This window comes from Tetrahymena thermophila (genome assembly GCF_000189635.1).
Source record: "Tetrahymena thermophila SB210 genomic scaffold scf_8254803, whole genome shotgun sequence".
Taxonomy (NCBI): Eukaryota; Ciliophora; class Oligohymenophorea; order Hymenostomatida; family Tetrahymenidae; genus Tetrahymena; species Tetrahymena thermophila.
In genome coordinates this window covers 809891-829105 of record NW_002476559.1, presented here as the reverse complement: position 1 = coordinate 829105, position 19215 = coordinate 809891, and the positions used below count along the sequence as shown (strand labels likewise).

Genomic DNA, 19215 nt, shown 5'->3' with positions numbered 1-19215 from the left:
TTATTCAATCAAATGAATAAATAAAAAAAACAGTTTAATTTGAAAGAAACAAAACAATTAACAATATTCATAAGTAATATATTTTAATATTATTAAATTAGATTTAAATGTTTATGGTTTTGTGATAAAATGCACACACAATATTTAATTTAAAGGTAAAACTAGAACTATATTAAAAATTGAATTACATTTAATAGTTATTATAAACTTATTTTATCATACTAAATACCTTACTTATAATTGAGAAAACTAGTACGAATTTGATATTAATTAAACTTTCCTCAAAGCTAATCGAACTATATATTTTTTAAATTCTTCAAGTTAGTAACTATTACAAATTATTACAATATTAACCACATCATTTTATTTACAATAAATTAGCTTTTTATAGTAATTTTATTAATATTTGAATTATTTCTGTAATTCATTACATTTATTTATTATTTGAATGTAAGAAAATTCTTTTACAATTTATTTTATATTTCTAATGTTCATCAAAATTTTAAATAAATATTTATAGTAGATTAAGTTAGAAATATAAAATTTCTAATAAAAATAAATTATTTTTTTATTTATTTATTTATTACCTACTCCTTTTTCAAAGATTCGATATACCATCCATATTTGTCCTTTTGGTTTGAAATCCCTATGAATTAGAGAGCTACTTAAGGATTTTGCTAAGAATTCTAAGCCAGAGAGGTAATAAAGAAGTCTTTAAAATAACTAAAAACTAAATTATTGCTTTCTGATTGATTAAAATAAATGAGATATTTATACAAAATAATAATTGATATTATTGAAAATTTAATAAATCTTTATTTATGTATGTATAGTAATGTAGGGTACTTACTGCCTTTTTCAAGGCTATACACTGAAATTTTAGATAAAAAAAAATTTTTTTTTTGAGGAAAATGTCGAAAAATCGGCACCTATTTTAATCACTGAGTATTATTCTATTATGTTCTGATTATTTTAGCAAATTTAAAAAAAGATAAATTATAATTTTTAATAATTATCAAAAAAGAACGAATAAATTTAAATTAGATTTTAATTTAAAGTAAATTTTACACATAATAAAAATTAAATTAAAATTAAAAAAAAACTTAAAATAAAATTCATTTTAATTTTAAATTAAAAAATATCAATCAACTAAAAATATGTAATTGTTTCAATATCTATGTTTACTTTTTATATACTATCATTAACAAAAATTTTTTAATTAAAACCAAATATTAGTTTTTTATTTATTTCTATCTTTCTCTATACTATTAAAACCATTTTTTATCTTTTAATCAAAAATAAATTTTATTTTTATTGTTTTAGCAATCTTAGCATGAATGTAAATCAATCAATCAATTTATTACTTTAAAATCTGTTTATTCTATTGCTTTCTCCTAACTTTTTTTTTCATCTAGCTAATTTTTTGTTTCAATATCTCTCTGTGTATTAATTTAGTTATTAGTAGAAACAAAATTATTCATAAAATTTGGATCTATTTAAATAACTAAATTTTATTTTCTCTTTTTATAAAAATAACGCAGGGTCATAATAACTACAGTAAAACATACAAGAGAACCAAGGACTATGCCAACTAAAGCGCCTTACTCCAGATCATTTTTTGTATCACTTTATTTTATATTTTACTTCTTTAAACATTCTTAGCTCTTAGATTTGTCACAATCTTTGCATATTCCTAGTTAAGAATCCACATATTAGCCTGCTGGACAATCACTCAAGCATTTATTTTATGATAAGTATAAATTTTAAGGGCATTTAGTACATTAAGTTGATGTATTCATACATTCCATACAATTTACATCACATTTTATGCAGTTTCCATTGCTCAAAAATTAACCGCTTTAACATTTTGTGCAATTTGTTGAAGATCCTATACATTCCATACAACTTACATCACATTTTATGCATTTTCCATTGTTCAGAAATTAATCGCTTTAACATTCAGTGCAATTTATTGAAGATCCTGAGCATTTTGTGCAAGAAAAATCACACTTAGTACATTATTAGCTGTAATTATCGAAATAAAAACCATCTAGACATGTTAAGCAGTTGTTGCTGGACCCAGAGCAAGTTTTACATGGACTAATACAACTAAGGCAAGTTTTCGCATTAAGAGGTGCATAAAAACCATCTTAGCACTTTTAGCACTAACCATTATTTCCAGAATCTAAAATGTAGTCTTAATTACATTAAATACAGTTTGTAGATTAGTACAAGCATTCTTTACAGTTTGTGTCACACATTTAGCATCCAGCTACATTTTATTGAGCATAATAGCCTGAATCACAAATAATAGAGTGAGGATAAGCATCAAAGCACCCATTTTGATTTGTTTAATCAAAACATTGTTGACAACTAAGATAAGTGTTAATAAATTCATTTTTTTTACAAATTTGTTTTATACACGTTTGATTTTTATTGTATATATATATAGTCATAATTTTTCCTTTTGAGCAATCAGTACAATTATTTTATCCGCTACCAAAGCACTCAAAGCAAATTGGATCACAAGGTTAGCATATGTCATTACTATCAAGGTACTTACCTTAAATGCATTCTTTTTAACAAAATCCTTTAACTAAAGTAAACCCAGGTTAGCATGATCTACATGATCCTGCCTTATCAGAAAAGCAGTCAGCGCAATTAAATATAGAGGGGCATGGAATACATTAATCACCTTAGATATAATTTCCTTATGGGCAAAGATTACATGATTATTTGTCTTAGCTCAAAACATATCCATCAACACATACAGAACAAGTTTATTGATCTTAGCAAGATTAGCAATTTTGAATACAATTCTGAAAACTTCCTCCAGAATTAAATTATTAGTACTAGTTAGCATAGCATAAATTAGCCTATGAAAATTGTGAAAGGAAGCAGCTTTAACAGTCATTTGAAGTTGAACAAACTTTACATTAATTATTTGCTCCTCCTAAACATGGTAAGTATTAATTATTTTAAATATAATACCCATTTTTTTATTGTCCATCTAAGCAGATAGAATTAAGTAGATATTATCCACCTGGACAGTTAGAAACGCATTGCTAGTTTGATAAAACCTTTCCATCTTGGCAATTAGTTATTGTTATATTAATAGGAAATTATGGAGGCTTATTATATTTTTTTGGATAAATATTTAAGCATCCATCTATAGGATCTATTGAAACGTATCTATTAGAAGCTACTAGGTTTCCATTCACCTTAATACTTATTGTTTAAATTGGGGTTGATGACTTAAAATAAATTTTAATTTGTGGGATAATAGCATCTTCATCCCAATTAAATGTAATCAAATTGAGTTGCTTAGGAGCAGCTGATAGTTTATTATCAAGGGTTGATTTAAAGTAAGCCTTATATATCGTATTTTAAAGCATGTAATAAGTAGTACCTATTTACCAAGTTTGATCGAATTCTTAGGTTTTTATATCCATGTAATAGCCAGTAACATTTCCAACATCAAAAGAAATTTATCCTTAAAAATCCTTAAAAAAAAACAAAGTTTTGTGATAAATTATACTTGTTAAAGGATATTTTCTCAAGAGCATTGTCTTATGATATATCGTATCATCAAGAGGTAGAGCTAAGTAAGGTTTTCTCTAATCCTAAAAATCTGAATTCCAAAGAATTAAAGAGGGTAAAAAAATGACTTTCTGTTAACTACTTGGTAAAATGTTATATTGGTTACCTTATAAAGTGACCTTATAGCTGTACTTATCATAAAACAGAACAGTTTCCTCATAGCCAGTGCTTTAAAGTGTTGAAGTAATTAAATCATAGCCTTAATATTCAAAGTTTGAGAACATATTCTTACTTATTTATATTTCGGCTTATCCCACTTCTTACTATACGTATTACGATAGAAGGATGGCATACTTTAACCCTGTACCATCAAAATAATTATCATAGATATTTGCATTACTGAATTGAAAGTTTTACAAGTTTAGTTCCTTACCTGCTATTTAGTTAAGAAAAATTTCTAATTAAATGGGATATTTTTAAATTGTTCTCATAATACAATTTAGTAAGCTATTTTCAGATATCTTTAGATTATACTTATAGAAGCTAGAGAATGTTAATTAAGTATTTAAAATTTTTGAATATGTTAAATAGAAAGTAAGTTAGCTACTACTATTATCTAACATCAAAGTTACTTAGCAATCATTTAACTACGAAAACTGTAGTTTTATTCTTAAGCTAGTTTAAGGTTGGCCAATTATTTCAAGTGAAGAGTTGTGCATCCTGTACATACTAACACCAAACATTGATAGATCGTTTCCTTGACCATTAATAGTAAATTTATTAACTCCAATTATTATTATATTTTCTAATTATCTTGTAATCTATAAGAACTATAAGAATTTGTTTTTAAAGTTATCTGAGTTTTAAAATATTGTTTCAGAGAGAAGGTCTGTTGAATTTGGATCTTAATTCTCTAAAGAAAAACCTTTCATGTCTTAAAAAAGAATTCCTTAAAATTTTGAACTACCATTAGACTTTTGAGGAAATACTCTTAAACATGCACTTTTTAAATAAAAAATATTCTAAATTTTGAGTTAAAATAAAATATTAGAAAATAAATTTATGAAATATGTCTTTTATGTTTTTTATGTTGAAAAAAAAAAGCTTTGAGAGAGTTAAATATTATAATTTATTACTTTTTAAAGATGACTCTTTATTCATCAATGACTATTAACTTAGGATAATATCTTTGTAGAGAATCTCCTGCAACCTACCAGCTTATATGATTGTTTGATAGAGGATTTTATAGATATATGACTTCATCAACTATCTTATCAATTATAGCATATTCTGTAAGACCTGATAGAGAAGAAATTAATATCTTTACTCCATGAAACAATCCTAATGGTAAATTTTATATAGTTAGCTGATTACTATTAGAAATAGAGTAGATATCATAAACAATATTCTTAGATTAACATTATACAGACATATTTATTGGTTTGAGATCCTCTAAGTTACAACTATTTGTTCCTATGTCTTCAATTTTAATTTGCTCATAATTCGATATCAGATTCATAGCTGCTCCATTATTGGCTACCAAAGTCTTATACTATAAATTAGCAAATCTACTAATAGTTAGCTAACCGTTTAAAATGATCTAATCTACCTAAGTAATTTAATTTTATACATAGGGAAGATCACAACCTGCAGAAGGCACATTAAGTATGGAGTTTTATATCACACAGTCTATCTAAAATGATATCTAAACTAAAATTTGCAAATATAATATTTTACAGAGATTCTTTAGTTTCATCTTTTTTTTATTTGGTTATTTCTTAGTTTAGTATTTGTTTATATTAATTAATACATAAAGTGCATATTCTGTCTACTATTTAAATTGAGATAAGCCTTTATAAAATTAATAGATTAATTTAAAAATGTTAATTTCCTTTTCTTATTCATGTTGCTTAACTTATTATTTAGAAAACTGATAAAAGTTTGATTAAAATTAAATTCAGTATTAAACAGATCGAACCTTTTATTTTAGAAATCCAGCAGGATCGTATGTATTAAAAATTATTGCAATTTCACGCATATAATTTTATCGAACCAATTAATTAGCTTTTTATAATAATTTTATTAAAATTTGAATTATTTGTGTAAAATATTTCTTTACTTAATTTATATTTGAAAGAAATAAAATCTAAAACAATTTTTTTTAATATGTATCCAAAATTTAAATAAATATTGATAGTAGATTAAGTTAAAAGAGGTATATACAATATAAATTTCTAATCAAAATAAATTCTTAATTTAACCCATTATTAAAACAACTATTAACTAAGCTATGCCATTTTTATTGATTAAATAAAATCATTTATACCATATACTAATTAGCACTATTAATAATTTTAATAAAATGCCATGTAAATTGTAATTAATTGCTTTACTATATATTTAAATGCACATAAAATTATATAAAATTGAATAAATATATAGTGATAAAATATCCCACCACCTAATTGGCAAGATATTTCTTATTTTATTTTTTTATATGAATGTACTGCAGTATGCTGTATTTTTAAATTGCAAAAAACCATTTATACAGCCGAACCCTAATATATATATATATAAATGAATAAAATAAACAATAAAATATTTTTAACATGTATGTAATTTAAATTAAATAAAAGTAATATGGAATTAAGATTCCTTAAAATAATTTTCTATTATTTGTGTAAAAACTTTGGTTTTTTTCTAGCAAAAAATACATTTGTTTTTTAATTAACAAATTTAAACTTAGGAAAAGAGTTTGACACAAAAAGATAAAAAGGTTGATTAATTAATTTACAAATTTAACTTCTAAAATCAGTGTTAAATCTTTATTTTTAATAATATCAATATATTTTTGTTTTTCCTCCTCTGACAATTATTCATAAAGGTTACTATACTATTAATCAAAACTGTTCTTTTCTGTTATCATTTTATCTATATTTTTCTCCCAATATTTAGACAATTAGTTAATATCTTTACTTCCTTTTTCGCATAGTAGTCATATTTATAGATAATTCTGGACTTATTTAAAATAATTTTATTGGGAAAAAGTGTTTAAAAATTAACAACTTTCTATCGTTTTATTTACTTTTATGTTGTAGATTGTAGTTTTTATAGGATTACTAACCATTTTTATTTAACTTTATTATTTTAATTAGAGATATACATTCTATTTAGCGTTAGTATTTCTTAACACTTTTATTTGTTTAAATGTTAATTAATATCAAATTATGTAGTAAAAGACCTTTCTTTCTTATTTTTTAAGACTTAATCCCCTAGTCAAGGATATATTTTTTAATTCAATTTCGCTTTCATTTAAGTGTAACTTGGGATTGATGATTTAGTATATATGAATTATGAAAGCGATAATTATCAATAATTTAAGATGAATTTTACTATTTTATTTTTTAGTTTAAATTTTAAATATTTAAGAAATCTGCGTTTATTTAGCTTTCAAGCTATTCTTACTAGCTTTAGTGACTAGCTTCTGTTTTATTGATTTGATAAATTTCTTATATTCTATTGTATCTCTGTTTTGAATGCATTTAATTTAAATTGTTAGTTTGATTCTAGTTGAGAAAAATTAGAATGTTTCAGCTAATTCCTTTAACCTCAAGTTTTATGCAAAAAAAACTTTACGGAAAAAGGAAAACTATGATGAAATGCAGGGAATTCAAAGACTACTTTGGTTTCTAAGTTCATAAAAAATTTTCGTAAGGAATATTTTATTGTTTTTTAAGTCATAAATAACTTTAATTGGAGTAGAATATTTTCGTATTTGTATATCATCAATTTCATCACTTTATTCATAATCTTATTTATTCAAATCATCTTAAGAATATCTTAAGTGTATTTTTTATTTTGATTATCATCTGTAACATACGATGTTTCATATAATGTAACCCTTTTATTTTTTAATGTATTTTTATAAATCATATTTAAAAATCAAAATCAAAATCAAAAAAAAGTTGCGGGTTACTTTATTTGAAGCATCTGTTTATTTTTTCTTCAATGGTGATTATATTCTTTTAATTATTTATAATTAAATAACCAATCACTTTTCTTCTCAAATTTTTTTTATAATCCACCTTTTTAATTATTTTTATCTTAAATATCTTATTATTGTTATTATAATTGATGATTATTTGACTAGGAAGAAATAATATAGCTCTTATTTAATAAACCATTTTTATTTAATTTGCCAACCTGATTCTTGTTATTAAAATCTTTTTTTTTGTAGGCGAGAATATCCTTTATGGTGATTAATTATTCGGAGATGCCACACTTGATACATTGCTTTTGATTAAAATTTTTACAGGTTTTTAGAATAATTTTCTTTTTTTCTCTGATTGTGTTATTTCAAAGGCTCTAATTCGTTTTCTTACTTTTTAATTTTTTATATTAGAAAATTTATTTTATATTTAAACTTATGTTGATTATTTAACTTTTTTTTTTTTTAGAACTTAAAATGTTCTTTAACGGTTTATTTGCCTATTGAGTGCATTCATTCATTTTGGTGTTATTCAATATTTTTAGCTCTTTGTAGTTTGTTTATAATTTATACTCTGATTATCTATAAAAGAATAAGATTCTTTCTAAACTAGATAATACTGAGAATCATCAGGGTTCTATTGTTCTTCTAATTATTTTTACTTTTAGATAATCTAACTATTTTTTAATTCTGATTTACATTAAATTTATTAAGGAATACCTATGTTTTTCCTATTTTTTATTCTAAAAAAGGATAAATTGAATTATTCTGCTATTTTTTAAAAACAACATACTGAAAAGAAATAGGATTCAAACCTATTCTTTTTAAACTAAAATTAGGATCATTCAAATTTATTTTGTGAGTGCTTATGATTTATTTGCTCTATTTATTTAAATGTCTTTTCTAAAATATAATCATTTCTTATATATCCACCAATATTTTATTTGATGAAAAAGAAAATATATTAGGAGATTTTGATTAATGCAGGCTTTCCATTATTAGCTATTCTTATAATTTCTTTGTGTCATTAATTATTTAAGAAGAACCCTTTGCGAAAATCTAAATTAATTAATTTACCAATCATTTATTTTTTTTAGGAATTTATAGCATGACATATAAATATGCTATTGAAAGCAAACAAATAAATACATTTTTATTCCTAATTTTTATTTAATTTATTTTAATAAATAAAATATTTAATTTTTTTTCTCTTAAAATGAAATCATTATTTACTCATTTTTAAGTAATATTTGCCAGAAAAAAATTATATCTTGCTTTTAAAAAAATTTAATAAATAGTGTATCCAAAAATTGCTTTTTGAGTTTTTGCTAACATTTAAATTCATATAAATTTAAATTTGGAAGCAATACTGTAGTCTGCTGTATTTTTAAATTGCAAAAAACCATTTATACAGTCGAACCCTAATATATATATATAAATGAATAAAATAAACAATAAAATATTTTTAATATGTATGTAATTTAAATAAAAGTAATATGGAATTAAGATTGCTTAAAATAATTTTCTATTATTTGTGTAAAAACTTTGGTTTTTTTCTAGCAAAAAATATATTTGTTTTTTAATTAACAAATTTAAACTTAGAAAAAGAGTTTGACACAAAAAGACAAAAAGGTTGATTAATTAATTTACAAATTAAACTTCTAAAATCAGTGTTAAATCTTTATTTTTAATAATATCAATATATTTTCGTTTTTCCTCCTCTGACAATTATAATTAAAGGTTATTATCATATTAATCAAAACTATTCTTTTCTGTTATCATTTCATCTATATTTTTCTCCCAATATTTAGACAATTAATTAATATTTATAATTCCTTTTTCGCATAAAATCTATATTTTTTTGTAGGCGAGAATATCCTTTATGGTGATTAATTATTCGGAGATGCCACACTTGCATGATATTTAGCTTTTGATTTAAATTTTTACAAGTTTTTAGAATACTATTCTTTTTTTCTCTGATTATGTTATTTCAAAGGCTCTAATTCGTTTTCTTACTTTTTAATTTATTATATTAGAAAATTTATTTTATATTTAAACTTGATGTTGATTATTTTACTTTTTTTTTTTAGAATTTAAAATGTTTTTTAACAATTTATATGCCTATTAAGTGCATTCATTCATTTTGGTATTATTCAATATTTTTAGCTCATTGTACTTTTTTTATAATTTATTCTCTGATTATCTATAAAAGAATAAGATTCTTACTAAACTAGATAATACTGAGCATCATCAGGGTTCTATTGTTCTCTAATTATTTTTACTTTTAGATAATCTAACTATTTTTTAATTCTGATTTTTATTAAATTTCTTAAGGAATACCTATGTTTTTCTTATTTTTTATTCTAAAAAAGGATAAATTCAATTATTCTGCTATTTTTTAAAAACAATATACTGAAAAGAAATAGGATTCAAACCTATTCTTTTTAAACTAAAATTAGGATCATTCAAATTTATTTTGTGAGTGCTTATGATTTATTTGCTCTATTTATTTAAATGTCTTTTCTAAAATTTAATAATTTCTTTTATATCCACCAATATTTATTTGATGAAAAAGATATTATATTATTATTCTATTTTTGTTCTGATTATTTTAATAAATTTAAAAAAATATTAATTTTAATTTTTAATAATTATCAAAAAAGTATTAAAATAAATTTTACACATAAAAAAAATAAATTAAAAATGAGATTTTAAAAAATAACTTAAAATAAAATACATTTTAATTTTAAATTCAAAAAATCAATCAACTAAAAATATGCAAATCTATCAATATATGTGTTTATTTTTATAATTAAGTTTGTAAGAAATATCATTACTAAAAAACTTTATTTAAAACCCTATTTTATTTTATATGTTTATTTCTATCTTTATTTCTAATGGTTTTAGCAAACTTAGCATGAATGTAAATCAATCAATCAATTTATTACTTTAAAGTCTGTCTATTCTTTTGCTTCTTCCTAATTTTTTGTTTCAATATCTCTCTGTGTATTAATTTAGGTATTACTATAAACTAAATTATTCTTAAAATTTGGGTCTATTTAAATAACTAAATTTTATTTTCTCTTTTTATAAAAATAACGTAGAGTTATGATAACTGCTGTTAAAAATGCAAAAGAACCAAGCGCTATTCCAACTAAAGCGCCTTACTCCAAACCGTTTTTTGTATCTCTTAACTTTATATTTTACATCTTTAAACATTCTTTACTCTTAGATTTGTCACAGTCTTCACATATTCTTAGTTAAGAATCTGCATATTATCCTGTAGGACAATCACTTAAGCATTTATTTGATGATAAATATTAATTTTAAGGACATTTAGTACATTAAGTTGATATATTCATACATTCCTTACAATTTACATCACATTTTATGCATTATCCATTGCTCAAAAATTAACCACTATAACATTCAGTGCAATTTGTTGAAGATTCTGAGCATTTAGAGCAAGAAAAATCACAATTAGCGCATTATTAGCTCTTGGGATCAACATATTAACCTGCTGGACAATTCAAACATTTATTTGATGATAAGTATGAATTTTAAGGGCATTTAGTACATTAAGTTGATGTATTCATACATTCCATGCAATTTACATCACATTTTATGCATTTTCCATTGCTGCTGTTGCTATCAAAATAAAAACCATCTAAACATGTTAAGCAGTTATTGCTGGACCCAGAGCAAGTTTTACATGGACTACTACAACTAAGGCAAGTTATCGCATTTAGAGGGGCATAGAAACCATCTTAGCACTTTTAACACTAACCACTATTCCCAGAAATAAATGAGTAATCTTAATTACATTCAATACAGTTCGTGGATTAGTACTAGCATGTTTTACAGCTTTTGTCACACATTTAGCATCCAGATACATTTTATTGAGCATAATGACCAGAATCACAAATAATAGAGTTAGGATAAGAATCAAAGCACCCATTTTGATTTGTTTAATCAAAACAGTTTTGACATACATTATTATTATTTAAAAATTAAAGGTTTGTGCATGTGCTTTGTTCACATGTTTGAGATTAGGGCTATACATTTAAAATTTTTCCTTTTGAGCATCTAGTACAATTAGTTTTTCCACTGTCTGAGCATTCTAAGCAGGTTGGATCACAAGGTTAGCATATGCCAAAATTATCAAGATACTAACTTTGAATGCATGTTTATTAACAAAACCCTTTAACTAATGTAAACCCAGGTTTACATGATCTACATGATCCTGCCTAATCAGAAAAGCAGTCTGCACAATTAAAATTAGAGGGGCATGAAATACATTCCTTATCTTTGATAAAATTTCCTTATGGGCAAAGATTACATGAATTTTGATCTTAGCTTAAAACATATCCTTCAACACATACACTACAAATTTATTGATCATAGCAATATTAGCAATTTTGAAAACAATTCTGAAAACCACTTATTGAATAAAATTGTTAATACTATTCAACATAGCATAACTAACCCGATAAAACTTCTAAAATAAAACATTCTTAACAGTCATTTGAAGTTGAACAAGCTTTACAATTATTATTTGCTCCTCCTAAACATGGCAAATATTAATTATTTTAAAAATAATACCCTTCTTTTTATTTTCCATCTAAGCAGACAGAATTAAGTAGATGCTATCCATCTGGACAGTTAGAAACGCATTGCTAGTTTGATAAAACCTATCCATCTTGGCATTTAGTTATTGTAATATTAATAGGTTTTCTAAAACTATCATATATTTTTGGATAAACATTTAAGCATCCATCTATAGGATCTATTGAAACGTATTCATCATCAGAAGCTACTAGGTTTCCATTCAACTAAACATTTATTGCTTAAATTGGGGTTGATGATTTAAAATAAATCTTAATTTGTGGGATAATAGCATCTTCTTTCCAATTAAATGTATACAAATTGAGCTGCTCAGGAGCAGCTGATAGTTAATTATCAAGGGTTGATTTAAAGTAAGCCTTATATATTGTATCTTCAAGTATGTAATAAGTAGTACCTATTTACCAAGTTTGATTGAATTCTTAGGTTTTTATATCCATGTAATATCCAGTAGCATTTCCAATATCAAAAGAAATTTATCCTAAGAAATTCCAAAAAAAAAACAAAGGCTTGTGATAAATTATGCTTGTTAAAGGATATTTTCTCAAGGTTTTTGTCTTATGATATATCGTATCATCAAGAGGGAGAGCTAAGAAATATCTATCATAATTCTGATAATATTAATAATTAAGAATTAAAGAGGGTAAAAAAATGACTTTCTGTTAACTACTAGGTAAAATGTTAAAGATGTTAGTTTTTAAAGTGACTTAATAGATGTACTCACTATATTACAAAACAGGTTCCTAATAGCCAGTACTTTAAAGTGTTGTAGTAATTAGATCATAGCCTTAATATTCAAAATTTGAGAAAATATTTCTATCTATTACTATATTGGCTTATTTAACTTCTTACTTTACTTATTATGATAAAAGGATGGCATACATTAACCTTGTACCATCAAAATAATTTTATAAGATATATGCATTTAAGAAATCAAAATTTTGCATATTTAGTTCCTTACCTGCTATTTAGTTAGCTTAAATGGTTAAATCACTGGGATATCCTCTATTTTTATCTTTGCTCAAAATACAATTAAGTAAGTTATTACTTTGTATTAATAGAGGACCATTATAGGACTTAACGATTTTCAATTAAATATTTAATAAATTTGAATTTAGTAATTGTTAAGTATCAATGGGGTTATCTAAGTACAAAGTAACTTAGCAGTCATTTAAATACCACGAATCTAATATAATTGGGTTGAGATTATCAGGTATAGCAAAAATATTAAGTGAAGATTTGTTCATCCTGTACATACTAATATATTATATACTTGAAAGCTATGTTTGATCATTAATAGTAAGTTCATTAACTCCAATTATTAGTATATTGCTTATTTATCCTTAAATCTAAAAGAATTGGTTGGTGAAGTTATCAGAGTTTAAAAATATTGACTGAGTAAGCCCTACAATATTACTTAGATCTTAATTCTCATAAGAAAGACCTTTCATGTCTTAAAAAAGAATTCCAGCGTTGTTTAAAAGATCTTGAGGCTTTTAAGGAAATATTTTTAAGCATGCGCTAATTAAATAAAAAATATTCTAAATTTTGAGTTAAAAATAAAATATTTGAAAATAAAATTATGAAATATGTCTTTAAGGAAGAAAAAAAAGCTTAGAGAGAGCTAAATATTATAATTTATTACTTTTTAAAGATGATCCTTTATTCATCAATGACTATTAACTTAGGATAATATGTTTAGAGAGATTTTCCTGCAACCTACCAACTTAAATGATTTTTTTATAGAGGATTTTATAGATATACGACTTGATCAAGTATCTTATCAACTATAGCATATTCTGTCAGGCCTGATAGAGAAGAAATTAATATTTTTACTCCATGAAACAATCCTAATGGCAAATCTCTTATAGTTAGCTAATTACTATTAGAAATAGAGTAGATATCATAAACAAAGTTCTGAGATTAAGATGACAAACTCATAGTTACTGGTTTAAGTAACTCTAAGCTACAAGTGTCTGTTCCTATGTCTTCAATTTTAATTTGCTCGTAATTCGATTTCAGATTCATAGCTGCTCCATCATTGGCTTCCAAAGTCTTATACTATAAATAAGCGTATCTACTAATATTCAACTAACCGTTTAAAATGAGCTTATCTACCTAAGTAATTTAATTTTATGCAGATGGAAGATTACAACCTGTAGAAGGCACATTAAGTATAGAGTTTTATATCACACAGTCTATCTAAAACGATATCTAAACTAAAATTTACAAATATAATATTTTGCAGAGATTCTTTAGTTTCATCATTTATTTTATTTTGCTTATTTCTTTGTTTTAATATTTGCTTATATTAAATAAATAATACATAAAGTGCATATCCTATCTTCTATTTAAATTGAGATAAGCCTTTATAAAATCATTTAATTTCAATTGAACTCTAGTTTTCTTCGAAATAAAGTTTTGAAAAAAGCTTATAAATAAGTAAACAAAAAATTAAACATTGTCAGATAAATTACTTTAAAAATGTTAATTTACTTATTTAATTCTGGCTGCTTAACTTATTAATGAGAAAATAGATCAAATTTTATTAAAATTAAATTTTCCACAAACCGAATCAACTTTATATTTTTCAAATCGAACAGGTTTGTATTTATTACAAATTATTACAATATTAACCATATAATTTTATCTACTCAATTAATTAGCTTCTTCTTGTAATTTTATTAATATTTAAATTATTTCTGTAAAACATTTCTTTATTTTATTTTGCTTATTTTTTTGTTTTAATATTAGGTTATATTAATTAATACATAATTCGCATATCCTGTCTTCTATTTAAATTGAGATAAACCTTTATAGAATCATTTAATTTCAATTGAACTCTATTTTTCTTCCTAATAAAGTTTTGAAAAAAGTTTTTAAATAAGTAAATAAACAAATAATTAAACATGGTCAGATAAATTACTTTAAAAATGTTAATTTACTTATTTAATTCTGGCTGCTTAACTTATTAATGAGAAAATAGATCAAATTTTATTAAAATTAAATTTTCCACAAACCGAATCGAACTTTATATTTTTCAAATCGAAGAGGTTTGTATCTATTACAAATTATTGCAATATTAATCATATAATTTATCTACTCAATTAATTAGCTTCTTCTTGTAATTTTATTAATATTTAAATTATTTCTGTAAAACATTTCTTTATTTAATTTTTTATTTTAATGGAGTAAAATTCTAATACAATTTTTTTTTTTTATGTTTACAAAAATTTTAAATAATTATGTTAACAGCAGATTAAGTTATAAGAGATATACAATATAATTTTTTATTAAAAGTCAATTCTTTATTTAATCCATTACCAAAAAAGAAACCTTCAAAAATAACTATTAAATTATTGCATTTTGATTGATTAAAAAAAATATTTATAAAAAGTACTAATTAATATTATTGAGAATTTAATAAAGATATTTATTTTATCATGTAAATTGAAATTAATTGTGTTAGTTTTTTTATTTAGATGCGTATCAAATTATCTAAACTCGAGAAAATGTATAATAATAAAATATTCGACTACCCACCTTATTGACAATTATTGACAAGATTTTTGACTTAAGGCTGCGTGTTACTTCACGGAGGGCATAAATATTCATCTTGAAAAATTTAAAATTAAAGAACAGGTAATAAAAGAAACAAAATAATATGTATTACTGTTATTAACAAAAGAGCAAAAGAAATAATAGCACTGACAATTGAGACCCATTTTGCGTCATACTAAAATTTATTGAAATTAAAACTATTAAATTAATAAGTCTTGTTATGATTAGTGTATATAGCCTTGAAAAAGGCAGTACTATAGATATATATAAATGAATAAAACAATCAATAAAACCTTTTAATATTTATGAATTTTAAATATAAGGAATATAGAATTAAGATTGCTTAAAATAATTTTTTATTATTATTATTGTAAAAATTTTTATTTTTCTTTTACAAAAATAATTTTCTTTTTTAGTTAAAAAGTTTAAACTTAAAAAATAAGTATGACAGAAAAGATAGAAAAGGTGATTGATTGATTGATTAATTTACAAATTATACTTCAAAAATCAGTGTTAAATCTTTATTTTTAATAATATTAATATATGTTTGTTTTTCCTTCTGTGATAGTTTATTCTTAAAGGTTATTATACTATTAATCATAATTATTCTTTTCTAGTACCATTTTATCTATGTTTTTCTCCCAAAGTTTAGACAATTAGTTAATATTTTTACTTTCTTTTTCGCATTGTTGTAGAATGCTCATATTTCTAGATAATTCTGGACTAATAAAATAATTTTGCTGGGAGAAAAGTGTTTAATCTTTAGCAACTTGTTATTATAGTGATTTATTTTTATGCTATAGATTATAGTTTTAATAGGATTATTAACTATTTTTAACTTCTTAATTTGAATTAGAGATATATTTTATATTTAGCGGTAGAATTTCTTAACACTTTTATTTGTTTAGATGCTAATTATTTTCAAATTAAGTTGTAAAAGATCTTTGTTTCTTATTTTAAAAGACTTGATCTCCTAGTTAAGGATATATTTTTTCATTAAAACCTGCCTTCTAGCTAGAACATTATACTTTAGAAGATATTTAATTAATATTCTTTGACTTTGGATTTAGATTTTCACTATCAAAATTTATATTTAAAAACTCTTTATTGACTTAACTTTAGTTTTACACTTTTAAATAGTCTCTTTTACTGTATTTATTATTAAGACCAAGTCTACTAAGATATTTGTTTGTTTTGCATTATTTTTCTATTTCATGCTATTGAACTGCTATATCAGCTTCTTCGCAGTCAGCTATTGATCTAAGAATGACAGATTAATTATTTAAATTATGTTGAGAGTTTTTGGGATCTACATCTGAATGCTTATTAGACATAATAATTTCATATGAGTGAGTTGGAATATTTACAGAATTTTGTTTTAATTTAACTTGGGATTGATGATTTAGTATAAATGAATCGTCGAATTGCTAGTTATCAATAATTTAAGACGTATTTTACTATTTAATTTTTTAGTTTAAATTTTAAATATTTAAGAAATTTGTGTTTATTTAGCTTTAAAGCTATTCTTACTAGGTTAATTGACTCGCTTCTGTTTTATTGATATGTTAAATTTCTTATGATTTATTGTATCTCTATTTTGAGTGCTTTTAATTTAAATTGTTAGTTTAATTCTAGTTTAAATTATTTTTAAAGTCGTTAATAACTTTAATTGGAGTTGAATGCTTTCGCATTTGTCTATCATCATTTTATTCATAATCTTATTTATTCAAATCATCTTTAGAATATCTTAAGCGGCTTTATTTGTTTTGATTATCATCTTTAACATATATTTTTCCTTCGACAGTGATTGGATTCTTTGAATTATTTAGATAATCAAATAGCTAATCACTTTTCTTCTCAAATTTTTTTTACAATCCACCTTTTTAATTCTTTTTATCTTAAATAGCTTCTTATTATTATGATTGAAGGTGAGTTGACTAGGAAGAAATAATATCGCTCTTATTTAATAAACCATTTTTATTTAATTTCCCAACCTGACTCTTGTTATTAAAATCTATATTTTTTGGAGGAGAAAATATCCTTAATGGTGATTAATTATTCGGAGATGCCACACTTGATATTTAGCTTTTGATTTAAATTTTTTAAAGGTTTTTAGAATACTTTTCTTTATATCTCTAATTGTGTTATTTCAAATGCTCTAATTCATTTTCTTACTATTTAATTTATTTAATTAGAAAAAAATTATTTTATTTTTAAACTTGATATTAATTTTTTTACTTTATTTTTTTTTTTAGGACTTAAAATGTTCTTTAACTGCTCATATGCTTATTGAGAGTACTCATTTTGATCTTATTCAATATTTTTTAGCTCTTTGTACCTAGTTTATAGTTTGCTTCTCCGATTATCTATAAAAGAATACGCTTCTTATTGAGCTGGATAATACTGAGCATCATCATGGTTCTATTGTTCTTCCATTTATTTTTACTTTTAGCTAATTAAACTCTTTTTTAATTCTGATTTATATTAAATTTCTTAAGGAATACCTATGTTATTCCTATTTATGTATTCTAAAATAGGATTAATGCAATTATTCTGCTATTTTTTATAAACAATGCACTGAAAAGATTTAGGATTCAAACCTATTCTTTCTAGACTAAAATGAGAATCGTTAAAGTTTTGTGAGTGCTTATGCTTTATTTACTCTATTTATTTAAATGCTTTCTCTAAAATTTAATCATTTTTTTTATATCCACTAATATTTATTTGATTATATTAAGAATTTATCTTAGGAGACTTTGATTAAAACCTCTGCATGCTTTCCATTATTAGCTATTCTTATAATTTCCTTGTGTCATTAATTATTTAAGAAGAACCCTTTCGTTCGCATGAACTATATTTCATAAGATATCTTCCATTTTCATGATTATTATTAATAATCATTCCATCTAAATATGAAATTAAATAAAGAAGATTTATAATTGATTTATTGAAAAAATTTAATTTGATTTAAGTTAATTAAAAGTGATGTAAAATAGATTCTGTTAAGAATGTAAAAAAAATTATCTTATTATAATTAGAGTGAAAAGTAAATTAATTTACCAATCATTTATTTTTTATTAGTCTTTGAAAAATTATAACATAAATAACCTTTTTACTTCAAACACTCATTCATTATTGGACGTAAATTAATTCGTTACATATAAATAGGCTATTGAAACAAACAAATACATCTCTTCTTCTTTATTTTTCTTGAGTTTATTTTAATAAACAAAAATAAAATATTTAAATTTGTTCTCTCTTAAAATGAAATCATTTACTCTTTTTTAGGTTATATTTGTAAAAAAAAAATTGTATTTAGCTTTTAAAAATAAAACTTTACTATATAGTGTATCCAAGAATTACTTTTTGAGTTTTTGCTATCATTTACATTCACATAAAATCAAAATAAATGTAAATAATTTTTTAAAATTTTATTTTTTGATAAATAGTTGCTTTTTTTTGAAATTTTTAGGTGTTTTAAACTGAATTTATTTATAATTTTA

At 22.9% G+C, this 19215-nt stretch overlaps 4 protein-coding genes across 4 annotated transcripts in view; 2 read left to right on the top strand and 2 right to left on the bottom strand. All coding sequences in view use genetic code 6, as the record gives it.

Moving 5' to 3' along the window:
- Positions 1–1177: 1177 nt before the first annotated feature.
- On the top strand, positions 1178–2621 carry TTHERM_000009839 (transmembrane protein, putative; the record flags this gene model as incomplete). Its single annotated transcript, XM_012795648.1, has 3 exons — positions 1178–2384; positions 2453–2555; positions 2603–2621. The coding sequence occupies 3 exons, from the start codon at positions 1178–1180 to the stop codon at positions 2619–2621; spliced, it is 1329 nt and encodes a 442-aa protein (XP_012651102.1).
- A 7843-nt stretch (positions 2622–10464) lies between these two features.
- TTHERM_00009810 (transmembrane protein, putative) lies at positions 10465–14419 on the bottom strand (the record flags this gene model as incomplete). Its single annotated transcript, XM_001008165.3, has 2 exons — positions 10465–13672; positions 13797–14419. The coding sequence occupies 2 exons, from the start codon at positions 14417–14419 to the stop codon at positions 10465–10467; spliced, it is 3831 nt and encodes a 1276-aa protein (XP_001008165.2).
- Positions 14420–16212: 1793 nt separating this feature from the next.
- On the bottom strand, positions 16213–18715 carry TTHERM_00009800 (hypothetical protein; the record flags this gene model as incomplete). Its single annotated transcript, XM_001008164.2, has 2 exons — positions 17951–18715; positions 16213–17886 (listed from the first exon to the last, which is right to left on the bottom strand). The coding sequence occupies exons 1-2, from the start codon at positions 18611–18613 to the stop codon at positions 16213–16215; spliced, it is 2337 nt and encodes a 778-aa protein (XP_001008164.2). The 5' UTR covers positions 18614–18715.
- A 261-nt stretch (positions 18716–18976) lies between these two features.
- The window catches only part of TTHERM_000008805 (exonuclease family protein, putative), a gene marked incomplete at both ends in the record, with an annotated part of 910 nt that continues 671 nt past the window's right edge, over positions 18977–19215 (top strand). The window contains 2 exons of the mRNA XM_012795647.1: positions 18977–19009; positions 19185–19215. The exon at positions 19185–19215 is cut by the window's right edge and continues 189 nt beyond it. Coding sequence (XP_012651101.1) covers positions 18977–19009; positions 19185–19215 — 64 coding nt within the window. The remainder of the gene's footprint in view (positions 19010–19184) is intronic.